The 18,913-nt window shown below is 41.7% G+C and overlaps 1 protein-coding gene across 4 annotated transcripts in view; it reads right to left on the bottom strand.

Annotated features, from left to right (window-relative positions):
* LARGE1 (LARGE xylosyl- and glucuronyltransferase 1) overlaps positions 1-18,913 on the bottom strand; it is a 633,432-nt gene that overhangs the window by 297,531 nt on the left and 316,988 nt on the right. For all 4 annotated transcript variants that reach the window (XM_050745851.1, XM_050745855.1, XM_050745853.1 and 1 more), the window contains exon 5: positions 18,358-18,481. In XM_050745851.1, coding sequence (XP_050601808.1) covers positions 18,358-18,481 — 124 coding nt within the window. The remainder of the gene's footprint in view (positions 1-18,357; positions 18,482-18,913) is intronic.

Raw genomic sequence — 18,913 nt, 5'->3', positions numbered from 1 at the left:
AGGCTGGTCTCCAACTCCTGACCTCAAATAATCCACCCACCTCAGCCTCCCAAAGTGCTGGGATTACAGGCATGAGGCCCAGTACCCGGCCCACTCTTTCTTTTTCATCTGTGACTTCTAAGTTAGTCTGTTTGGAGTTTGGGTTGGATCACGTTAGGATTTTCTGAGTCACCTAGTAAGTACGTGGGGAAGGTCCCAGTTCCTTCAGGATTAAGATGGATGGCCTGCCAGCTGAGTTTTCATTTTTTTTTAAGGAGCACGGGGAAACCAGCTGGCTTGGAAAACCTGATGTTACTCTTCACGTGTTCCCAAAAGACACCTCCAAAATGATCTAAGTAAAAAGGGCGGGCGCTCGAATGCGCACAAAGCCTCTATAAGTTTGTGGGTGCTCTTCTACCCGGATTATCCCTTGCAAGCCCTTCTTACAGAAACAATGACACCCATGACAGTCACAAGTCATAACGCAGGTGAGCTGAACCCTGCGGTATGCTGTGCCCTTATACCTGTGACTATGCCATGCTGTCCCCAAACAGGGAGAACAACAAGGTTTCTATTCTTATTACCTATATATTTGAAGTCATTACCATCTCTTTCCTTCTCTCCCTCTGTTCCTTGCAAAGTCGAGAGAAAAATATATTTTTTAAAACTGCTGCTACAGAAATTTTGCAAAATGCAATGAAAACAAGAAAACTAGAATACTGGTACCCAGAGGTAACATTGAACACTGTCATATGATCTGCCTTTATAAATAATTATATAACTATATAGACATTTTTAAACTTTGAAGGGAACTAGTTTTGTGTCTTTTATTTTAAGCTTAATATTACATCATGAGTATTTCCCTTTCCATTTATTCAAACAACATTCAACGTTGCTATTAAATCAATAAAATGTTATTTAAAAATGGTTTGGAAAAGCTTCAACTATCTTATTGCAACGATGGACCATAATTTGTCTACTCTTTCACGAATGTTGGGATTTAGGTTGTGTCTAAGGTTTACTGTTGCAAAGAAATAATACCATGATGAAAATCCTTTGATTCCACCTTTATTTCCTTGGAGCAAAGAATTTCTGCATCACAGAATCTGTATATAATTTTTAAGAATCTTGATATTGCCAAAATATCACAAAAAGGGTATTCTGATGTTGACTTACAATAGACAATTTAAGGAGGGTTGGCCCTCATGGATACTTGCCATTAATAAGTAATATAAATTTTTAAAGACTCCTATACAGATATAAAATCTTATGTCTGTAAGATTTTTTACAGATTTTCCTCTTTCTTTGAATATATTTTCCTCTTTCTTTGAATATATTTATATATTTTTACCATTTGCATTTTTTCACGAGTTCCCTTATTCTTATCCTTTACCCATTTTTCTGTGGGTCTGTATTTCCTATTTATCTGTAACAGCCCTTTATGTATTACATGTTATATCTGTTTCAAGTACAATTTTTCCAATTTATCACTTCTCCTTTACTTTTGTTTCAGTTTATTCAGAATTTTTCCCTTAATATTTTCCATTGCAATTAATCAAATCTACTGGAGTTTTCAAGATTTTTTTTTTTTTCCATTTTCCTTGGGCGCACAGAAACCTTCCTCACTCTTAGACCAACATTTTCATATTTTTCTTCAAGTTTTGTTTAATGTTTCTGTTTTCAAATTCAAGCCTTCAATCAGGACAAAATTTATTTTTTTAATCTGGTTGTATCTTATTTGATCATTTCCCAAATCCTCAATCACATTAACGCCTTTTATTGCATAAATCTATTCATTCTCTAGAGGTTGGAAATTCTTCCTTGAGCAAGAGACCATGGATACCCAGAACTTAAGTTATTGGCCTTCTCTTTTTATGTTCACAGCAGATAAAATAACGGTACTGGGATTCCTCTGTGCTAAATGAAACAGCCTCTAAATTCTTACCAAGACTTCTTCATTCAAACACCTGGTTAGAGTCAATTATGAGCAAACACATGCTAAGAATCAGGAAGCAGAAGGAAGAGCAGAGGGGTCCATCCACGTAGGCTCCACACTGTAGTGGGCAAGTGAGATGTACATCCACCAATACCCATGCATCAAAGGTATTTAACAAATAAGCACACGAGGATCAATGTCATAGAGAATAAAGTAACAGGTGGAAAGATGACCTTTAGAAAGGGAACCCAAATTTGAACAGAATGCCGGGCCCAGAACACTTTCCTTGAGATGATAACTGAGCTCTAGAAGAAAGATGGGGAGGGGAGATCCCTATTTCAGGTAACATAGTGAACTAGATAACCTCAAAACCCTCACAGTGAAAACATCTGGAAAAGTTAACAAGTAACACATATGTGTGCGTGTGTGTTTGTGTGTGTGTGTGTGAGTGCGTGCATAAAACTTGAGTTGGCATCAAAGCAAAACTACAAAAATTAAAAGCAAGTCCAAGTTGGAAAATTAGAATATAAGTAATTCCTGAAACTCAGTATTGCTTTGAGGGGAATGGCTCTTGAACTTCTGCTTAGAAGATGAGGCCCATGGCCTGGCTTAAGGGGGAGTCAGAGGGAGAACCTTTGCATAAAGTTAGGACCCCAAATCCTACACTTTTAGCATAAAGGTGATTTAGACACAAACTCCCCCACACAGAAGGGAGGAACAGAAAACACTGATTTTTATCTGGATGACTACTGAAGTGGGGGCAGGAGGCCTTCCCTGAGAATTAGCGCCCTCAAGCTGGATCACAGAGTGGTGTGTTGTCTGGTCTCAAGCTACCTGGTATCTGACAGACCTCAAATGTAGAATTTAATTCAAAGTGATTAGGACTGCCATTGCCTCAGGTGACTGGCCGCAATAAATGCAAATCTTCTTTCTGGCAAACACAACATTACACCTCCAGGCTTTCATAAATCTGCATGGAATTTCACAGAGAGTTCAACTGCAGTAAGTAAGGAGGAAAGGCTAGGGCCCAGGGCTAGGCTGAAGGGCTCAGTTCTTGTTTCCACCACTCCACAGCTAGAAGTCTTGGTCTAGTTGCCTCTACTCTCAGGTTCCTCCTCTGTAAAAGATTATCACAGCACTAATTTCAAGGGTCTGTCATGAGATTTCAATGAGATAACGAACACTAAATGTTTAGTACTATATCTGATACATGATAAATGACAAGTGAATGTTGGCTATTGTTGATTTTGATTACCATTTTTCAAATTTATATTGTTGTATACCATCATATTCATTGTTTTGCTTATTAATATTTCCTCCATTGTTTTATTAAATTTACCAGAGGTTTGCCATCTTTTTATATATGGAAATTAATTAATTAAAAATAATATTTTAATTAATGAAAATATTTGTTTAGTTTAACAAATATTAGAAAAATATTTGTTTTTCTGTTTATTATTTTTCTTACTTCATAGAATTCTGCTGTGAACTCCACTTCCCTTCTGCTTTCCTTAGGGACACACCATTGTTCCTATTTCAATTACCGCATGAAATGTAAGATTCATTTATCATTATTTTTGTTTTTGAATAATGGAAGAAGTGGAGGCTATTAAAATATCTCCAGTGACAGCTTTGGGCACATTCCATAAACTTTGCTGTGAAATGTTCCTCTTCTGCTGATACCAAAACAGGCTATAATTTTAGTTTTTATTTCCTTTTGGATTAAATAGCATTTAGGAAAATTCTTCACCCTCCTCTAGTTTCCAAGTAGTTTGAATTTCCCATTTAAAAGTTTGTTTCTGATATGTAGTTCTGCTGCACTGTGGTCAAGAGTAGGGCCTGTGTAATTTTTATGGTTTGGAATTTAATGAGGTTTCTTGTGCCATAGTATCTATCATTTGTGTAATTTTTTTGATAAACCCTTAACTCATTTTCATTCCACAAGATAGGCAGTTCGGTAACTATTGAGACTATGTTTTAAAAATCATTTCTGTCATTAACAAGATGATTCATCTTACTTTTCTGTGGCAGAAGCTCTCCCAACATATATTTCTATCAATTTTTGCTTTTTGTGTATCTGGAAGTTTTCTACTTGGAAAATAACTTGGCTATTATATCCTCTAACAGGTATTAAGTGTATCAATTTAAAATTATTAGTTTTATCTAATTAAATATATTTTATTGTATTTGAGTTAGTCTAAAATTAACATACACCATATTGCTATTTAACCAAGAATTAAAGTTGCTTTCCAGTAATGGAAGAGTTTAAAGTATTTACATTTATTAAAATAACTGATGCTTGATTTTACTTCAGTAATAGTATTTTTATGCATTCTTTTTTAGCTTTGAGAAAAACATTTTACATCGTCACAATTCGCCCCTTTTAAATGGACAATTCAATTTAATAAATGTATACAGTTTGCAAGAACCACCACGTCAATTACTTTATAAAACAATTCGATCACCCTCAAAAATTCCCTAGTGCCCCTTTCTGGGTAATCCCCACCACACCACCCTCTGGTTCCTATTAACTTTGTCTTGCTTTCAGGAATGTCACACAAATGGAATCATTTACCATGTAGTCTTTTGGTCTGGCTTTCTTTCACTTAGCATCAAACCTTTTCATTGGTATTGCTGTATGTGCCATCATTTCATTCCTTCTCATTGCTGAGATATACCACAGCTGTTTACCAATTCTTCAGCTGATGGACAGTGAAGTCCTACGAATAAAGCTGCCATGAATATCCACATACAAGTTTTCCAGTGGACATAGGTTTTATTTCTCTTGGTTGAACACCTAGGACAGGAACCTCTAGGTCATACTGTGAGTATATGTTTAACTTTTCAAAAAGCTGCCAAGGCTGGGCATGGTCGCTCACGCCTGTAATCCCAGCACTTACATAAGAGGAACATTTCACAGTAAAGTTTATGGAAGGCTGAGGCAGGCAGATCATGAGGTCAGGAGTTTGAGACCAGCCGGCCAATATGGTGAAACCCCATCTCTACTAAAAAATACAGAAATTAGCTGGGCATGGTGGTGGGTGCCTGTAATTCCAGCTATTCGGGAGGCTGAGGCACAAGAATCGCTTGAACCCGGGAAGCAGAGGTTGCAGTGAGCCGAGATGGGGCCACTGCACTCCAGCCTGGGCAACGGAGAGAGACTCCGTCTCAAAAAAAAAAAAAAAAAAAAAAAGAGGGTGCCAAGCTGTTTTTGGAAGTGGTATACCATTTTTCACTTCCATCAGCCATCAGTGATGTCAGGGAGTTGCAGCTGTTCCACATTCTCACCGACACTTTGTATTGTGAGTCATTTTAATCTTAGCCATTGTAGTGGGTGTGAAGTGGTATCTCAGGATGGTCTTTAATTTGTATTTCCCTGATGACTAATGATGTCATTATTAATTTGCATTTTTCAGGGATTTATTGGCCACCTCATCTCTCCTCTGCTGACATGACTCTTAAAATATGTTGCTCATTTCTAAATTGGGTTATTTTCTTATTGGTATAAGACCTCTCCATATATCACAGATACAAATCATTCCTCAGATAGATGCTTGGCAAATTCTTTCTTTCAGTCTGTAGCTTATCCTTATTAATGTAGCTTATCCTTATTAATGTCTTTACTAAAACAAAAATCCTCAACTTAGATGAAGTCCAATTTATCAATTTTTTTCTTATTTAGTTTGTGCTTTTTATGTCTTATTTAAGAAATCTCTCTGCCAGACATGGTGGCTCATACCTGTAACCCCAACACTTTGGGGGGCCGAGGTAGCAGGATTGCTTGGGCCAGGAGTTCAAGATCAACATGGGCAAATATAGCAAGACTCGTCTCTTCAAAAAAAAAAAAAAAGTTTTTTTTTTTTTTTTAATTAGCCAGGAGTGATGATAGCATGTGCCTGTAGTCCCAGCTACTCTAGAGGCTGAGGTGGGAGGATTGCTTGAGCCCAGAAATTTGAGGCTGCAGTGAGCTGATTCTGCCACTGCACTTCACCCTGGGTGACAAAGGGAGACCCAAAGAAAGAAAGAAAAGAAAGGAAAAAAAGAAAGAGGAGAGGAGAAGGGAGAGGACAGAGGAGGGGACAGAGGAGGGGAGGGGAGGGGAGGAGAGGAGGGGAGGGGAGGAAACCTTTGCCTAACTTGAAGTCACTACAACTTTCTTTGTTTTCCTCTGTAAGTTCTACAGATTTAGCTCCTATATTTAAGTGTTAAGATTCATTTCAAGTTAATTTTTGTATGTGGTATGAAGTGAGGAGCAAGATTTATTTTTTCCCATGTGGCTATCTAATAGTTTATTATTTATTTCTTTTTATTATGTTTTTCTGTCTCATCTTCTTTGCTTCTTACCTATTTTACTTAGGCTTTATTTCATTGGAAATAATCATCACTAATCAGGTAGATCTAATTCTACTTATTTCATCAGGGGTCATGTCTGAGCTTTGCAGAAATATCTTACCCTTTTTCCCAGGATGAGCAAAGTGAAGAGTTAAAAGATACCACCTAAGTTACCCCAGAAAATCCCCTATATTTAACACCTTTTAAACCCAACTCATACTCTCCAGTGTGTTTTAAAAATGGATGTGATCAGCTTATTATTTGCGTATGTTCTGAGGGCAAATATTTTTTGGCATTTGCAATCAGCCTGGCAACTGACTTAAAACAATTATTTCCAGATCACTCTATGTGTAACTCAGTACACACTGTCTGCCCTTTATAACAATACCTTTTCATTCCTGAATATTCATTTTGATCACTTTTTTGGGGTGGCTTGCAAATAAGCTACAGTTTCTTCAAGAACAATACACTTGTGTATATATATTTTTTCTGTTTGTAAAAAATTTTTAAATCTATTTATTTAGAGACCAGGTTATAAGACTGGCTAATCTGTGTATTTTCTTGGTAGAGACGGGGTTTCGCCATGTTGCTCAGGTGGGTCTCGAACTCCTGGGCTCAAGTGATCCACCCACCTCAGCCTCCCAAAGTGCTGGGATTACAGGCGTGAGCCACTGCACCTTGTGTTTTGGTGTATATTTTCTGGGTTCCTGCACAGCCCATCATTTTTTTTCTGTTGCCTTATAACATCAGAGAACTTGGTTGGTATTCTCGGATCTCTGTCTATTTTGCTCAAAACTCTACAGACATTTTATCTGGACACCTACTCTTACAGTGCAAAAGCTGAGGTGGGATTTTTATTCTTCCAAGATAATAAGCTTGTCTCCACCCCCTGCCCTGGTATTACCATGTAGTGTGAGAAACCAAGCTCCATACCTTGTCCACAGCCATCGACAACCATATGTGTTACTGAGCACTTAAAATACGCGTGCCCAAAGTGAGATGTTCAAGATATATACCAGTTTTCAAAGACTTAATATTTACAATCTGTAAAATATCTCAGGAATTCTTAAAATACTGATCACAGGTTGAAATGATACTACTTTGGATAAATAAAATTAAATAAGATCTATTATTAAAATTTATTGCAGTGGTTCTGTTTTGCTTTTCAAAGCGTGACTACTGGAAAATTTAAAATCACACAGATGACTTGCCATTTTATTTCCACTGGACAGTGCTGCTCAAGAGTCAGACTACCCAAAATTTCTGTTTTGGTTCTACAATGAATTTGCTGAGCAATCTGAACAAGTCTCTTTCCTAAGCTTCAGTTTCCTCGCCAGGAAATAGTAGGGATAAAAACAGATTATGCAGGTTAAGCATATTAGGTTGGCACATAATCAACTCTTATTAATGAGAATTATTATTCTTAAAAGAAGGATTTTGTTTTAATCCTTGCAATTCAAATAATTTTCTAGGGTGTATGCTAATGTGGGCAACTTATCACTGATTTTACCTGGATTGTAGAGGCTCCTTTTGATCTGCATGTATACAATTCTTTTCGGTGCTTGACCATTTTCCTTGAGTTCCATCCAGCCAGCACCCTGGCTCTTGCAGTATCTAGAGTCCATAGTTTTCATTAACTTTTTCCAACAACACCTCAGCCACTCAATCTGAGGCTAACATGCCAAAAAAAACAACCCAAAAAAGGGCCTCATCAAAAATACCAAATCTCTAACATCTCACTCCTCAAATCTAGCCTTTTATCCTTTCATAACATTTGGACAAAGACTCTGTGCTCAGTGCAAACATTTCCTAACCTCATCATAATTTCCAGTTTACCCTGCCCATCGCTTTCTCATTTGTCAGACACCTCTGGTCTGTCTTTCCTTTTTTGATCCAGACTCCATCATTACAACCACACCCTTGAATCAATGAAGTTTTTTGTTTTTGTTTTTTAGATGGAGTTTTGCTCTTGTCGCCCAGCCTGGAGTGCAATGGCACAATCTCAGCTCACTGCAACCTCTGCCTGCTGGGTTCAAGCAATTCTCCTGCCTCGGCCTCCTGTATAGCTGGGATTACAGGCACCCACCACCATGCCTGGCTAATTTTTGCATTTTTAGGAGAGACAGAGTTTCACCATGTTGGCCTGGCTGGTCTTGAACTCCTGACCTTAGGTGGTCTGCCCGCCTCAGCCTCCCAAAGTGCTGGTATTACAGGCATGAGCCACCAGGCCCGGCTGAAGTTGTTTTTTAACTCAAGTTTCTGGTAGGTAAGATTTGTGGTGCATGAGAACAGCACTGCAGGGAAGGCTCGCAAGAACGAGATTCTGGCATCCACTCCATCCAAATGCTGCTCTCCTTAGCAGCATTTGGTTAATTGCTTTGGCAAATTCCTTAGAAATAAAACACATGTCCTCTCTGTAGCATGGAGTTCTTGGGAGGACACAATGAAAGTAGGTATAGGAAAGCATTTCTCTGTTTTTTAATTTTTAATTTTATTTTTTGTGGGTATATAGTAGGTGTACATATTTATGGGGTACAAGACATGTTTTGATACAGATAAAGTATTTCCTTATCAGGTGAATGAAGTATGAATGAGAAGACCACAATTAACAAGAATGAGAAGGAAACAACACTCAGGATGAGAAAAAAGGTGAGTTGGGACACGTCACTGCTTTTAAATGAGTTTAAGACTCTGAGCTCAGACCAATCGTAGCTCTAGGTGGGGCATGTCACATATGCGGATCTAGACCAAGTGCTGTGATCTGCAGAACCATGGAGAAGGTCTCTATCTATGGGATGGAGACACAGTGGGGAGCACATTTAAGCAAGTCAGCAACCTGGAAGGCGTTTATTCTGCAAGCTGATCAGAAGACATGTTTAAGGGTCAACTGCCAACTAGGCTCCATACACTGTCATTTCGGGGACAGTTGAAGAAATGGAGTAGTGATTACTGAGAAGACAGGACTCAGTAAATGTGTCAGGTCTTCAAATAACTGGTTGACCCACACTGTGTAGCTCAACACATAGAAGCCAGGCATTTGTTGGAGGCCGGGACTGGCCAGATTTTGTCCAAAGGCTGGGCATGAACATAAATGTTACAGACCTTGCCCTCTAGGTTCCCTCTGTCCAGTAGAGAAGGCAGAAGAGGGAACAGACAAATGGTACACAGGCTTGCACTTGAGCTTCACTAATGCTCAGGTGGACCAATGAGGAGAATAAAAAAGATGAAGACTTCGCTAAAGCCTAAGGCGAATATTTCTAATAGAGTTTCCAAATATGGAACAGGGTCCTTTGGGAGGTAATGATCTCTTATCTCTGGAAGTATTCAAAAGCAGAAGATTAATGACCAATTCTATAGAATATTATAGAAGAAAGTGGGAGGTTATGCTAGATGACTGCCAAATTTCTTTCTAATTAAGATTCTATGCTTCTCAAAAGGGGACAAGACCCATTCATTAGAAGACTGTTAAATAAAGAAAAATCTGCCTGTGTAAAAAGTGAATTGAACAAATGACATAAAAAGATTATTTTCTAATGCAGATTAGAGTTTGCGTTCATTGTCTAAAATTTTCCATGTCCAGTATTTCACAGTCAAACATCAGTCTTATAAATACACAAAGGTATGCTTTCAAGTGCTTTATGCTTTTCCATGTCCATTCTGTAATCTTGCCCTCATTGTGTGAGAGAGAAAAGCCCATGACAGAGGCCAGAGGTACACTGCTGACCTTACGGAACCAGGCTTCACATTCAGAAACCACACAGATAATCCAAGAACCAATAAAACAATAAAGAAAATGGGAAAGTGGTAATTTTTCCAGACCTGCGCACAACATTTAACCTCTGTCACCCTGCCGAATAACACAGGACCACAAAGGAAAGAAGGAACAAGAGCATAAATCCATCAACTATTCTAGAAAAATAAGCCATAATGTAGACCCTCTGAGAGGTCGGCAGTCATTGTTGGAGGAGAAGAGGAAGGGTTGACATGGTGGGCTTAGAAAAGAAAAGATTTAAGAAGTTAATTACAGTCATCTTTAAATCTATGAAAGGCAGCCACATTAGGAACAAAAAGAAGAAAGCAGGATTTCTTGAGTGCCTATTATGTGCCAAGCACTGCTTTCCATTACGAATCCTCATTTAACTGCATTTAATCTTCACCAGTAAAGGAGAGCCTGAAATACCCATTTTGATAGGCTATTTATTCGCCTCTGTCCATTGCTCTGGGTATTAACACATTATTAGTCATCTGGGGGATTCAGAAGGCCACACACACCTTACTTCATTTCTCATGTTTCTACAGGGTATCCCAGAGCAGATAATGCCCTTCCATGAGACATATCTACATCTTCTGTCTTTCCTCTGCAGGCCCAGCTTCACTGGAACTGCTCCAGCCTCATGAGAGCATTTGGTCACAGCACCTGAAGTTCAACCATTGTTAAGTATGGTCCCCACTGAACTATAAACCAGGCTCAGCAGTCAGAAAACCCAGATCCCATTCTGGGAAAAGGTATATGTTAGAAAGAAACATATGTGATATCTTGTTGGGCAATTCAGTTGCCCTTCTTTGCCTAATTCATCAACAACAACAACAACAACAACAACAAACTGTAAGTATTAAGCCTCCTTCCCATGCTAGAATCCTATGATTGATTTCACGTTCTCTTCAGTCTCTCCCAGAAGAAAATGTCCAGTATTCAGGAAGCATAGCTTCCCAGGAAACAGGCAGGGTAGGCAGCAGCTTACCCACCCCCTACATGAGAGGAACAATGAGTCTGCCTCCTAAAGGATGGCAGGGGGGCTGAAAGATGACAGTAATCTAAAGACAACCTCTGCCATCCTCCATAGAGACCAGCACAAAGGCAATTAAGGATGAGTAGGAGGCCAATTTTTAGAGTCCACCCTCAATATTTTCTGCAACCACAGTCCTGAATCTCACTTCATCATCTTTCTGATGTTGGTAACAAGCGGGCTTCGAGTCTAAGAGAAAAGGAGATAAATTAGGGTTCCCAGCTGGACAGGTGAATCATGAAACAGCCACTGCCCTGCCGCTTCCCTTCCTGAGCTCGGGATCATGCGCACCCCAGTGATGGCATGGGGGTGACTTTCTGGGCCAGCTGGGGCAAGATCAAAGGCTGGTAGACATGTAGGGCCTTGTCTGAAAACTGGTAAGAAATGTTTTCCTGATTTAAAGCCAACTGTCTAGAGTGATGACTGTTAGTTTAGAACAGGATCCTTGGATGGAAGTGACAGGGCCATCCCTATTCTCAGCAGCATCCTTAGAAGGGCTCCCTTTTATCCCCTACAGGAAGTACCATTGCCAGCAGGCCTTCCACGCAGGGGCCATGCTTAATGTACTGGTTCTTCAGTAACAGCCAGAGAAGGAACGCCCCTTGCAAAAGCTCAGAGAGTCCTTGTCTAGACACAATAACAGTAACTTAGCTGAAATAAGCCACAGAGAGGGAAATAGGACATAGGATAAAGGGCACAGATTCTGGAGTCAGACAGTTCTGGATATTCACCCTGGCTCTGCCATGTACCAGCTATGTGATTTGGAGTTAGTTAACTCCCCATGCCTCAGTTCCTTTGTATATACAATGGAAATAATAACAGGACTTAGTCCATAGAGGTGTTGTGAGAAACAGACCATGAGAGAACCAGGTAAAACATGAGAAATGAAGTAAATGATTTTTTTATTATTATTATACTTAAAGTTCTGGGATACATGTGCAGAACATACAGTTTTGTTATATGGGGATACACGTGCTATGGTGGTTTGCTGCACCCATCAACACATCATCTACATTAGGTACTTCTCCTAATGCTGTTCCTCTGCCAACCCCCAACCCTCTGACAGGCCCCAGTGTGTGATGTTCCCCTCCCTGTGTCCATGTGTTCTCATTGTTCAACTCCCACTTATGAGTGAGAACATGCGGTGTTTGGTTTTCTGTGCTCGTGTTAGTTTGCTGAGAATGATGGTTTCCAGTTTCATCCATGTCTCTGCAAAAGACATGAACTTATTCTTTTTAAAGGCTGCATAGTATTCCATGGTATATATGTGCCACATTTTCTTTACCCAGTCTACCATTGATGGGCATGTGGGTCGGTTTCAAGTCTTTGCTATTGTGAATAGTGCCGCAATAAACATACATGTGCATGTATCTTTACAGCAGAATGATTTATAAACCTTTGGGTATATACCCAGTAATGGGATTGCTGAGTTAAATGGTAGTTCTGGTTCTAGATCCTTGAGGAATTACCACACTGTCTTCCACAATGGTTGACTAAGTGATTCTTAAGCAATAGATGTTAGACCACAGCCTGTGGGATCCAAAGTCATGGAAAAGAGGAATCTTGAATTCAAGTGCAACTCGACGGTCATAACCAACAGTCATTTCCCAGGGGCTGCGGCCCATGTCTTTCAACTTCCCTTAAGATCTCCAGCACATCCATGCCTACTGAATTATACAATCCTCTATCTCATGTCATTTCATCGGGGAAGGGAAAAGTCGAATATCAGCATCAGCACTTGTTAGCAGCCTAATCTTCAGCAAATGCTCTTCAACCCCGCACTTTAACTTAAGAATTATCTGTGAGATGGAGGTAATCATACTTCTCTTTCCAACCCCCAGGTTCGTCATGAGAAATGAGTGACAGCGCGCACCACTGACAAAGCTCTACGCAAAAATAAGTTCTCCTCCTGTAGACTGGAGCTGCGTGTTTTGAGTGGAGTTCAGGGGAGAGGTACCTTCAGTCCTGGTAGCCTGTTGGTACCAGGACTTGGAGGCCGGAAACAAATGGGCCATGTACATATCGGGAAGACCAATGAGCATTTCACAGGCCACAGAGACAGGCAGGCTGAGCCACCACTATTTGCAAATCCCTCCCTAATTGGTCATTACAGAGAGAAGTGCGCTGGTCCACTGCGAATTTCCCACAGTTCATTTTTAATCATGCACCGATCTCTCACAAATTTCCTGTTCCCTATTCCTTCATTCTCCAGCACTAACAGATATCATAAGGGGCCCACAGGAGCATTTCTGAGAAATGCCATTTCCAACAGCTGTACCAAGTGATTTCTTGGAGCTGTATCCGGAGAGACCGTCACGTGTGTCTGCTGAGGGTACCGTCTGACTTGCTTCCTGAATGCAACTGCGGACCACAGCACAAGGCCATTTCTCTCCTGTTCTTTCTCCTTCCCTGAGGTCGTCTACTGGATGGTTCCTAGCGTACCTGTCATGGAAAGACACTCACTCACCAGTCCCAGAGCTGCTCCTAGGAGGCAAGCTGGTGCAAATGGAGAGGCCTTATCTATGCGACTTCAGGGTGGCTGGTGGGCAAACTGCTGGCTGCCCACGCAAGCCTCCCGCACACAAATAGGCATTAGGAATGTGGTGACCCTGGGCTCCACCATGATAAAGAAACGTGAACTCCTGGGCCTGACAGTGATAGAGAAACTCCTTGCCACTGGTTTTATTATTCTTAGGGATCCAGCTCTAAATTCATCATGTGTCAGTCATTTAATGAACATCTTTACAAGCCAGTCATTTAGCAAGCATCTTTATAAGTTGTAGCACACATCTATAAAACTTCTTTGAAAAATGGTTTAGCAAACATCTTTAAAAGCCTCACACCAGGCATTTGGGATACAAAGGTGGTGAAATACAGACGTGATGCTGGTGTGGGAGCTTACAGTATAGGAGACAGACAGACATTTATTAGCTCATCACACAAAAGCATGAAATAATACCCTCTGTGTTGAGTTTACCGAAGAAATGTATGTGATTCTAGGAGAACATGTAACAAAGCAACCCCAATGAAATGAAAAAGGCAGGGAAAGTTTCCCTGAGTACATGTAACTTTAGCAAAAGAACTTGTTATTCATTAGCAATGGGGGAAAGGAAGGAAGTTGGGGAACAGTTTAACAAATAGAAGAAATCACCTGTTCAAAGGTGCTCTGGTGGGAAAGAAGGAGCAAAGTGAATCTGCAGGACTGGAAAGTGAGGAAGGATGCAAGTGGTGCGAGTACACTTTGGAAGGAGGCAGGAGCCAGAGTCTGCAGAGAGATGCGACTCGGTTAAGAACTGTGTGGCCTTGGCCGGGGGCGGTGGCTCATGCCCATAATCCCAGCACTTTGGGAGACTGAGATAGGCGGATCACTTGAGGTAGACGGATCACTTGAGGTCAGGAGTTCGAGACCAACCTGGCCAACTCTGTGAAACCCTGTCTTTTTTTTTTTTTTTTTGTTTTGTTTTGTTTTGTTTTGTTTTTTGAGACGGAGTCTCGCTCTGCCGCCCAGGCTGGAGTACGGTGGCCGGATCTCAGCTCACTGCAAGCTCCGCCTCCCGGGTTTACGCCGTTCTCCTGCCTCAGCCTCCCGAGTAGCTGGGACTACAGGCGCCCGCCACCGCGCCCGGCTAATTTTTTTTTTTGTATTTTTAGTAGAGACGGGGTTTCACCGTGATAGCCAGGATGGTCTCGATCTTCTGACCTCGTGATCCGCCCGTCTCGGCCTCCCAAAGTGCTGGGATTACAGGCTTGAGCCACCGCGCCCGGCCGAAACCCTGTCTTTACTAAAAATACAAAAATTAGCTGGGCCCGGTGGTGCGCACCTGTGGTCCCAGCTACTCTACTCAGGAGGCCGAGGCAGGAGAATCGCTTGAACCCAGGAGGTGGAGGTTTCAGTGAGCCGAGATCATGTCACTGCACTCCAGCCTGGGCGACACAGCGAGACTCCACCTGCAAAAAACAAACAAACAAACAAACAAAAACAAACGCTGTGGCCTCTATCTCACAGCAGTAGGAAACCAGGGAAGGTTTTATCCAGAGGAAAAGAGTGGCATGACTGCACTTGTTTTTGGAAAGCTGACTTTTGCTAATGAGAGAAAAGATACGGGGGAGGAGAGGTGAGCAGTGGAGGGAAGAGACTAGTCTGAAAAAACACTTGCCATTGTGCTGGGGAAAGATCACAAAGCATGGACTAGGTAGGTGCAGCGGGTGGTGGAGCCACACTAGGGTGTGATGTGGTTAGACCCGGGGTAAGAGAAAGGGACAAAGATGAGCTCTCAGTTTCAGATCAGCAACTAAGCAGATGGCGATGCCACTGCAGAGGGAGTTGTCAGGATGGTGGAGTAGGCAGATCATGGCTTTGGGGTTGTTGATCTGGGTTATGTATAAACTAATACATAGACAGATGTATTATAATACATCTAATAGATCATGGAGTCAGGTCTGGGTTTCCATCCTGGCTTTGCCATGAATCCTATTATTATTATGAAAAAATTACTTTTTATAAATACTTTCATCCTCACTGTTGTACTGGATTCTGACAATGCTCTCAGGGGACTCAGGAATGTGAGAGAGATAGGTGGTTAATTGGCAGGGGAATAAAAAGCAGGTGTCAGGAAACTTCAATGGAGTCTTCAATAGTAGAGATCGGGTTAGAGGACAGGACTCTAGAGACAATATTCTTTTGAACATATCAGATTGTATTTTCTAAATTATCATTTGTTAAGCTATGAAGGATTCATTTAGGATGTATTAAAAAAAAAAAAAAAGCCAGCATGTAAAATAATAGACAGCTGGTTTCCCTGGATTAAAGTAGGCATGACAGAGTCAGAGCATCAGTGTTTCCTCCCCTTCTCCCCTTTCATCCGAGACCTCACGGAAGGGGCTTCCAGGAGGGAATTCCAGTCCACAGTACCGTACTCCTTCCAATTCTTGGCTGTTGATGGATTTCACAACAGGCCACACCACCCAAGGGCATTTTAAGTCATTCTGGCCTTGGCTGCAAGTGGAATGAAGCATTTTTAAGAACCTGCCATGTTGTGTACACTGGGCCATCTTATTTCATCCCTTCCTTTGTGGCTGACTCAGTCCCAAGCCATCTGAGAGCTGAGAGAACCAAGGTTCAAAACCAGTTAGAGAATTCTTCAACAGTAAACCAGGATTTGAAATTAGTTTTTTCCCCAATCACTTTGTATTTTTCCTTTTTTTTTCGAGAAAGAAAAATGATACATTCATTTAGCCATGATCTTACCGCTATGATCATACCACAACATCACACCACATACCACTACAATTGTACCACATGCCAGCTCTATCACCCAGGCTGGCATACAGTGGTTCGATCATAGTTCACTGCAGTCTTGAACTCCTGGGCTCAAGTGATCTTCCTTTTTCAGCCTCCAGAGTAGCTGGGACTATAAGTGCAGTCATCACATCCAGCTAGTTTTTTGTAGGGGCAGGTACCTCACTATGTTTCCCAGGCTGGTCTCAAGCTCCTGGGCTCAAGTGCCTCCAGAGCACCTGCCTTAGCCTCCAGAGCAGCTTCGACTGACTACAGGCGTGTGCCATCATACTTGGATAATTTTTAAAATTTTTTGTAGAGGTGGGGGGGGTCTCACAATGTTGCCCCGGCTGGTCTCAAACTCTTGGGCTCAAGCGATCTTCCTGACCGCAGCCTCCTAAAGTGCTGGGATTACAGGCGTGAGCCATTACGCCCAGCCCACTTCGGTGTCTTCCCTGCGCAGGCTCACAGGGGACGCGGCGCTGGACTCCGACCGAAAGAAAGGCAAATGGTGAATGCAGTGGCAGAGGCATCCTTCGGAACCAGCTGCCGCTCCTCCTTCCGGGCTGCTTTTCCCCACGGTGTTGGCGCTAAGACCCTGGGAGACAGAGTGGCTTGCTTTCACCTTAATTAGCGCAGCAATTTGCTAAATTTTGTTTTTCCCTTTTTAAGAGTGTTAATCAATTTTAGCTCAGAATAGATTGGAATGGCACGCCAATTACCACGACAATCCCCAAATGCTAAATTCCGAACATCTCCATCAACCTCAGAGCCTGAAATATGTGAACATCGGAAACTCTGGCTGGCATGTCAGTGATCTATTAAAAATGTTATGGCTCTAAAATGAAAAGATAATGGCTTTCTGAGATTTGGAACAAGCAATTTGCCAGAGTCAGCCTCATGCTTAGGTGTTAAGTCCTTCCTAAGGTGATCGGAGACAGAGCATCAGTGTATTTCTGCAAAGTCACATGTTCCTCTAATCACAGCAATTTGTGAAATCCACAAGCATTAGCAGGTACCTACTACGCACCAGAAATACAGAAAAGAATAAGATGCGGCTCCTCTCCTCCTATCCCATTGAGAAGGGTCCAGTAGACAGAGAAGTGAACAAAAAATGTCTTCCTCTTTCCTGTGAAAGTCAGGTGTTTCTTAAGAGGAGTTGGCACTGCAGCTGAGTCCTGAAGGATGAACAGGAGTTGTGGCAAGATAGGTGGGAAGGGCATATCAGATGGAAGGAACAGAATAAGCAAAGACTCAAACACAGAAGAGGGGGCCAAGGGAACCAGAGGTGTGCTCTGCTACTTAGAGTTAAAGGAATAGTAAAGGTTTACAGGAATGCTAGCGACAAGACCGGAAGTAGAATCAAGAGCCAGAATATTCAGGACTTCTTAATCGGGCTGTGGGTCTCAACATGATGCAAGCGAAATGGTACCACAAAAAAACTGCAAGGGAATGAGATGACCAAAAAGGTTTCATTTGGTTGAAATCCCTCCAGCCTGGCATAACCTTTAATATTTATTCAACGGTGTCTTTTTAAAGCACATTGAAATATATTCTCACATTTGAGTCTCTTAATTATCCCCATGAGTTTGGTATTTCATCCACCTTTTCTACTGATGAGAAAACAGGTCCAGCAGAGGTGCGTGGTTTACTTTGTGTCTTTTGACCAGTAAGTGACAATACGCAGATTTAAACTCCAGCCCATGGGGGTCTGAGTTTAGCATTTACTTCACTGGGTAATAGAACTCTCTAGATGACAGCGACCATAGACCACTTTCAGATTCTACACCAGGCCAATGGCCTCCAGCGTCTCCAGAAAGACTTGGTGGTCAAAACTCAGACCAAAGTGGATTCTGTGCACACAAAGTGGTTACTTTAATACTTTTGATAATAAAATCAGATTCTGGTGGCAAACAACCTCATTACGCCGTAGGCACTTTCAGTTAGGAGCTGAGATTTCTGGCATTGCTACAGTCTACTAAACCACAAGCAGTAACGCTTCCAGCTAGAGGAGATCACGGAGGTGCCTCCCCTCCTGCCCATACCTTGAGCTCGTCTGCATTGTAGAAGTCCACACGCACGGCGGGCACCATCCAGGTCTGGAAGAGCGTGGCCAGGATCTGCTCCGCAATGGAGTCGGCAATAAGGTGGAAGTGCAGAGGGTTCCGTCTGTGGGGAGTGTGAGAAGGAAGGGTCAGGAAGAGATGTAAAGCTCTTTGAATTACAGCTGCAGAAACACACTCTTCACAGTTCCTATGGCGGGGCTCGTTTCTAAAGGCAATTGTGAGAGTAAATCTGGCATGTTACAAAACCGATACTCACTGGTGAGGCTGCAGGAGCTGAAAAGGAGAGAAGGCATCTCACCCAACCTCCGTGATTCAGAGAAGTGACAACCAACCGCCAATCACTACTGACACCCAATTCAGGCCAAATGCCATACCTGTTATGAGGATAGTCATTTTTTTCTGAAAGGCGTAAGTAGAGCATGTGTTAACAATTTGGTCAACCTTTACATCTGCCACCTGGACTTATCAGCCTTAATGCAGAAACACATCAACATAGGGTAAGTTTTTTAGACTGGCTGCAGGCAGCTGGCAAGAG

Source organism: Macaca thibetana, chromosome 10 (assembly GCF_024542745.1).
Source record: "Macaca thibetana thibetana isolate TM-01 chromosome 10, ASM2454274v1, whole genome shotgun sequence".
Classification (NCBI taxonomy): Eukaryota; Metazoa; Chordata; class Mammalia; order Primates; family Cercopithecidae; genus Macaca; species Macaca thibetana.
This window is presented reverse-complemented; position numbering and strand designations above follow the sequence as displayed.